The sequence below is a fragment of the Elephas maximus genome, chromosome 14, assembly GCF_024166365.1.
Source record: "Elephas maximus indicus isolate mEleMax1 chromosome 14, mEleMax1 primary haplotype, whole genome shotgun sequence".
Lineage (NCBI taxonomy): Eukaryota > Metazoa > Chordata > Mammalia > Proboscidea > Elephantidae > Elephas > Elephas maximus.
This window is the reverse complement of record NC_064832.1, coordinates 40,187,953-40,195,412: the sequence shown is the minus strand read 5'-3', so window position 1 is coordinate 40,195,412 and position 7,460 is coordinate 40,187,953. Positions and strand designations below refer to the sequence as shown.

The following is a 7,460-nucleotide window of genomic DNA, read 5'->3' as shown; positions in this document are numbered from 1 at the left end:
AACCTTTATGATTTTTTTGCCATTAAAAAACGGTTTGTATATATTTAGCCCTCTTTTCAATTCTAAAATAGCTTACCAATGAATTCTCTTGGGGTTGCTAGCTAAAGCCACATTTTCTATAATCTTGCCTCCTAATACTTTCCTGTTTATCATATTTAAATGTTCTTTTAATGTTAGTTGGAATGACAAAAAGGGTGTTGAAGATTTTAAGCAGATATAGGAAAGAGACTTGATGAGAGGACAGAGGCAAGTAAAGCACCTAAAAAGTCAGCAACATAAAATGATTCCAAGAGTTCAAACTCAAAGCAGAATGTACATATCTCATTCAATGATAATCAGACTTTTGGATTTCAAAGACCAGTAAATTTTCTTTTAGAGGACAAACATAGGGTTCCACCTTTTTACATTTCCAATTTATGAACGTTAAATCAAACAAACACAAATGAATACTTAGTTTTACATCTCATTGTATTTTCCCACTTCAGCACAATATCAGGCAAAGGATCCTGGTTTAAAGAGCGTGAATAGCAAATTGACTGTTTTTATTGACAATATTTTAAATACGTTCCTTGTGGATAGATATTCTTTTCCAACCACCTGTCTACCTGTTCATTATGAGATAAAAAACTTTGGCTGCTTAGACATATTTCTAATAAATAGCTGTGTCAGCGATGTGAAACGTATTTTGCTTTATGACTTGATATGCACACAGCATTCTTGGATATATCACTTTTATTTATATAATGCTTAATTTTTCAAAGTTTTCATATACATTAGCTCATTCAATTGACTCCTTTAGATCATTCAAGTTATTTAAAATATTCTCATGTTAATCACCATGAGGAAGTTTAAGTTTCAGAAATAAAATGTCAACTTGGCCTTTCTTCTGAGGTAGGCATTTTCACATCCCTTTCAGATGGTGAACGTACGTATGTGTATCTTTATCTCAGTTTTAGGAATGGCATAACATTATGTACTCTACCCTTGACAACATTTGAGCTATGTGCCTTATGAAAAAATGCTAATTCCTTTTATAGACATGTTCTTGGGACTGTGTCACAGGTGTTCTTTTCCTGGGTATGTGGATGAACTTCAGAAGTGCCATGACACCATTTGAAATTATGAAAATACGAACATGTGCCTTTTTCTGGAGGTATGGATCAAAAGCTTTGTCAGATTCTCAATACAATCCAGGTATGAAAACAGAAAAAACGCTGTTGAACTAAAGGAAATAGAAGGGAACTTGGAGTCTGTTAGTGTCCTCCCAAAATTCATGTCCACCCAGAACCTCAGAATGTGCCCTTATTTGAGAACAGGGTCTTTGGAGATATAATCAGTTAAGAATCTCGAGATGAAATCATTCTGGATTTAGGGCAGGCCCTAAATCCAATGACTAGAGTCCTTGTAAAGAGAAAAGGTCATGTGAAGACGAAGGCTATGCCCCCGCCTCAAACCAAGGGACACCAGAGGCCCTCACACTAGATGCAAATTTTAAAAAGTTAATTGCTAAATTGCTCTTTTATTTTATCCTTTTGGAAACACCGATGCCATTTATCCTTTGAATTTCGGGTATCTGAAATAATTTGCGTTCTCTGAGCTTTTTAGAATATAGGCACATATATATAAAAGACAGTAATGGTCATTTTAAATCTTACAAATAGTAGTCCTGTAAGCCATATTGAGCATTTGCTAAAAGATGTGATTAACTGGAAAACTGAGACAAGGGTGCTTTCCTGTCAATTAGGAATTTCAACACTACCTAGTTGTGTCATTCACTGACTAAGCAGAAACACTGAATTAAGAAGTCAGGAGGCCTGGGTTCTAGTGCCAATTTTATTTGCAACTAACCACATACAAATCTCTTACCTATAAAATAATGGCTAACATCTACTCCAATTCACAAAAACGTAAATTATGAAACTGTAAAAACAAAATGCTTCCCAAGAAAAACCTCATGGTAAATGAAGATATTACTACTATTTACTTTTGGCTTTAACTCAAAGGCTGAAAATGACAAATGGGAGAATTTGTCTTTTATAAATTAGCTGCATACCTTAATTCTGCAGATGGATGATCTGGTTGAGATAAGCATTGTCTTATATTTCAACTTTATAAAACAAAAAGCTATCAACAAGAAATTACTGATGAAAAAGTTGGCCAAGAAAATTACACTATCGAGAAATAGCTATGTTAAAAGCAGTGCTTATAACATCCTGATATCAAATGGGACAAAATTTAGTTTTAGGCCACTAAAGCATGTTTGCCCTTTTGAAAGAACACATCGATAGGGCAAGCATATCATTTCACTAAAAGTAATGTTAAACAGGAACGTCCTGTAGATTCTTCTAAAGGCCAATCAGAATGGCTAAGAAAACATTGTTTTTCCTTATCTTTTTCTCTCTCTCCCTCTTTTTTTTGTCCTCTGACATTTCATTAAAAAATTCAGTTCCCCATACCAGAGCACACTCCTCTGTACTCTGCCAGAGTGAAAGAAATGATAGCATTCTGTCACTAGAGAACAATCATACACGAGGGATTAGCGTGTTATCAAAAAAGAAAAAGATTCAGGAAGATCATTCTAAATGGGAATAGAAAAATTAATACACTATAAGCATCTGGCCATTTATCATGTATACGTATCAGGCCAACCATATGTATTACAAGCCTTCAAAAGGTAAGCACCTGTATTTTCCTGTACCTAACAATGTCAGTTTTGTGCGATTTAGTCTCTATTCTGGACTTTCCCTTACATTATGGTGACTCCTCCCCCCCAACCCCCGCCAAAAAACACTGGACCATGATTCACATAAAAACACGGAACAGATACAAATGCCATAATAAAATAACCATGTATACCACTTCTTAGGGAAATATTTTAGAGGAAACATACTTTCACAGTTGGCCCCAAATGCCATCATTCACTTATGTTCTTTAACTGTCAACTTTTAATACAAAAATACCTTAAAGCTGATAATTAAGAACATTTACAGGGACTTCCAAAACTGACAGAATATTTCAATGCTATACACAGCTTAAAGTTTTAAGGTTTTTTGCTGGCACTTGATTTCATAGTTGATAGACACAATGACTACTGATCTCAATAAAATACTGTTTTTAGCTTATACATATTTTCAAAATCCCGTAGTACCTCACAAAAACAGTAAAGAACAAACCACTTTCTAATCAAGAGTCCTCTAAGATGAGCACCAAAACTATAGTCAAAAGGTTTTAGGAAAGCAAAGCTTTTAAGTCAAGGCGTGACCAATTGATAAAAATTTACCTTACCCAATATGTCCAATGAAAAAAAGGATCATTACTCTGATTCAATAAAACATCTATCAGGTATAGATCAAAAATATGAACCTATAAAACTTGTTCCTTTTTTTTTTTTTTTTTTTTGGTTTAGAAGGGTTTTTAAATGATTGGTGACATTATCAGAATGGCTTTTTTTTAAGATAGAAAATAGAGATCATTTAGCAAATACACATTTTATATTCCAAATTAAAACTGGAATTTCTTTCAAACAGTGAAATCCTGATTTTTTAAAAATCTTCCATGAGCTAGTAAGGCCATTCTGTACATTATCAAAATGAAATCACTATTCAATAATCTTAACGCACATATCCACTTTTTTTTTTCTCTGCAAAGGGGAGGAGAGCCAAACAAAAACTTAACAAATTATGTTTAACTTAAATATACATTTTTAAAAAAACAACTAGTTTAAAATTTTGGAAATCTACTGCTTTCATTATTGTGAAGGAAAATACATACCTTCAAAACCCTACCTAGCAATTCGTAGTCCAGTAAGTTTTCTATTATAAAAATTCAAATAAAAAGTTACATTGCTTGCACCACTGAACAGAATTTTAAAATCAATGGACTAAACTAGGATAATTAAATTATAAACATGCTAATTAATCAAAATAATCCACTGGTACTTTAACAATGAAAAAAATCTCCAAGCATTTTAATCGATTATAGAGTTTAGTTTTTTCATAGAACTTTTACTATTTTAATTTTGGACTTTTAGCACGGTAAATTATTAAATAGGCTGATTTCATGAACTGTTTAAATTTTGTAACTTTAAGTTAGTATTTCAAAATATTACCCTTTCTAAACCAAATCTGTGGTCTTACTCAAATTTTTTTTTTTTTTTTTTTTTTTAGGAAAAAGAAGGCTCTTTTTAAGATACATTCCAGAGCAGTAGAAACGCCTTAGTATTATTTACAATGAACCCTGCTGATCCTGTGCATTTCGCTGAGGCGCTACTTGCACCCAGACTTCATCATCAGAAAAAGAACTTGAGCTTCCTGACTCAGAGTCCAGCTCACTAAATCCATCTAAGTCCCACTCAGTACTAGACTCACTCCGTGCATCATCTTCCTCAGTGATGAAACTCTGACCAGGTTCAAGGCAGGAAGGATACACACGAGCACAGAGGCAAATAAACCCAGAGTCAAACTGCAAGAGGCCTAACATGGTACCGATGTTAATCCACTGGTCTTCTCTGGTATCATATTCATACACAGTCACCCTGTTCTTTTTCCACTGTGGAGTGGTCGAGGTGATGAGCAGCAATTTTTGGCCATGATTGACAATCTGATAGTTGTGGGTCTCTGAGTCCAAGGGAATATTACTAATACGCCTCCATTCTCCCCTGGCTGGGTTGTAGACCTTCATGACCGGGATGTCACAGATACAATAGATCTCATCATTGAAGACACAGGCTTCCTGAAAGTCACTACGTTTAAGAGAAGCACAGTTCAGCCACATATTGTGGCTAGGATCATAGCAGAGCATGCGTTTACTATTTACAGCATAAAGATAGTTCTGAACCACTATTAGTTCAAAGGAATAGAAGGAATGGGGTACAGGAGCCACCAGAGCCCACTGGTTCCTCTGAACACTATAGCATTCCACTTCCTTCAATTTAACACCAGTAACAGGATCTCGTCCACCCAAAATGTAAATGTAGCCATTGAGGTATGCCACATCCATGCCCTCACGACACAGCAAGCGGTCTGCAAGTTGCTGCCAACTATTCTGGGCCGGTTTATATACCCAGAGGTCTTTCCTGGGCTGGGCAGCTAGATAGATGTCATGGTCTGGAGAGATACAGACAGCCGAGGAGGTGATGGTCTTAGTGTGAGCCAGGCTGGTCAAAGGTGAAGGCATTGTGTAAATGTCCCCTGAGTATGGGTCATAGCAGAGAAAAGGATCTCTGGGGTGTCCAAAGAAAATCACCATCTCCTTGGCACACATACCCATCCTCTGGGGTGGATTTTCTGCTGAAGATACAATAGAGCCGGTGCTGCTGTTTGGCGTGGGCACCACAGTCTTGTACATCGTATCACCATAGCGCATTTGTAGGGCCCCTTCAATAACGTCCAGACAATGCTTCTTCACAATGGGCTTGGTCAGCAGCCCTTCCAGGTAGTCCTGATCCTTTTCAGTGAAGTGTGTCCAACGGACACACTTGAAAACTTCTGCAGCGCTGGGACCACGCTCTTTGGGAGCAGCCTCCAGCCACTGAACAGCCACATGGCACACAGTCCGCTCACTCTCTATGTCCAGACTATCCAAGCGCAGGACAGCCAGCAGCTGGGCCAGGGTCAGATCTGCCAGAGTCTCCTCCCGATTTGAACCCATTCTACTGAGCTGCTTGAAGTTGTGAGCTATAAAGGACTGGGCCTGAGACCGCAACTTGTGATGGTCGAAGGCGTCTGCGAACTTCAGGATGGCGGTGCAATTGGTCAGGTCGAGGCGACGGGCTAAGAAGGAGGCGCAGGCTTCCCGCACATACTCGAGCTGAAGCATGTCAGAGGCCGCATAGAGGCGCTGCACGTTGGCCTCGCTCAGCGCCACGCGGCCCGTGTAGCAGTAGTCAACCAACACCTCGAAGGACTCGGCGTCCACATCGTGCATGGTCACACTCGCCTGCTGGCTCTCGTACATGCCGCCCGTGAACATACTCTTGAAGTATGGGCACGCGGCGGCCAAGACGTTGCGGTTGCAGGAGAAAAGGCGACCCGTGCCAGGCCCACTACCAGGTGTCACCACCTCGATGGTTACGTCGCATAGCAGACGCGCGTCGTAGAAAGACTTGAGCTGTGCCAGCAGGGCTGCTGAATGGGCCGAGTCCTTCAGCTCCTCTGGGCCGGTGAAAAATGCCGAAACCGAGGGTTTGGAAATCCTCTTGGGCCGTCTCCCGCCGCGGGGGCTAGCGAGGCGGCGAGAGCGCGGGGCTTCCTCCCGGGACTGCATGGTGGAGATGGCGGCGTACTGAGGGCGAGAACGATCGCAGCCAGCGGGCTCTGGCTCCTCCTCACCCTCCTCTCGCTGACGTTATTTGCCGGGCCCCAGAAGAGACTGCGGCACGGGCCGCACTTAGTGAAGTCAGCCCTACACCGCGGAGCTCCCTCGATTTATCGCTTAGACAGTGCCTGACTCACCCTCTTTCAGTTTCACGCCCTTTCGCCACCTCAGCACGCCCTCACAGGACCCGCCGGATAGAGCCGAAAGAGCCGCCACTGCCGCGCTGGCAACACCGGTAGACACCCAGGAGAACTACCTCTCCCAGGGTGCCTCTCGCGCCCCGAGGCATGCTGGGGCCATTCAGACCCAAGGGAAGGGCCTGACGGACAGGAGCCGCTTTGCATGTTGGGAGTAGTAGTTTGAGTAATATCGCGAGATTTCTAGGCGTTAAACTGGTTTAAAAGGCTGTCAGAATTACTGGCAATTTTCCTCGATTTTATGGTTAAGAATATTGACCTTGCAAATCAGATTAGACGCTCCTTACTAATCTTCATAAAACTGTTTCCTCTTCCTAAAATGGATATTTCATATGGTTGTATGAGGCCTGAACGAGACACCTTGCATCGTGCGTAGGGCGCTTCATTAAATATTTGATAAGTAGAATAATACAGTGCTTATTCAATGCTTAACATATAAATATTCCATAAATGTTAGCTCTTATTTTAGAATTTATTAAAAATGAGGCACACACTCATTTGAAATTGTGAGTTTTTAAGAAAAAAGCTTGCATATTTCTGCAAAGGAATCCATTCCGGTTTTAAATATTGCATCTTTTGGATAGTTCAGAAGGGTATGACAATAGTTTAAATATTACACAATATCTGTAGGGTCTTTTAGATGTTCTTGAGACTATGTGGAGGTCCTATAAAACAACATTTATGGATGGCCTCAAATATGCAAATCAGCCATAAATACCTGATTTGGTCTCATCAGATCAACATTTTATCTCGTGGAAAGAAAGAGTATTTTCATTAAGCTCTTAATATGAATGTTTTCAAATTGTCTAATACAGCTCCTTTCACTGCTACTCCACAAATCAACTGAAGGTTCTGGAATTGTATTTATTAAGCAGTTTTAGAGTTTTAAATACAAATATTTCAACAAACAGATCTTGTAATGTACCTTACACCTTGTCAGTTCTACAC

At 39.8% G+C, this 7,460-nt stretch overlaps 1 protein-coding gene across 1 annotated transcript; it reads right to left on the bottom strand.

The window, feature by feature from the left end:
* Positions 1–327: 327 nt before the first annotated feature.
* KBTBD7 (kelch repeat and BTB domain containing 7) lies at positions 328–6,559 on the bottom strand. The gene has a single exon (XM_049853205.1). It carries the CDS (start codon positions 6,262–6,264, stop codon positions 4,225–4,227), a length of 2,040 nt encoding a protein of 679 aa, XP_049709162.1. The 5' UTR covers positions 6,265–6,559; the 3' UTR covers positions 328–4,224.
* Positions 6,560–7,460: the final 901 nt, after the last annotated feature.

What these genes read in the sequence shown, in the direction of transcription:
- KBTBD7 (XM_049853205.1), bottom strand. Translation starts at nt 6,264, where the DNA reads ATGCAGTCCCGGGAGGAAGCCCCGCGCTCTCGCCGCCTCGCTAGCCCC.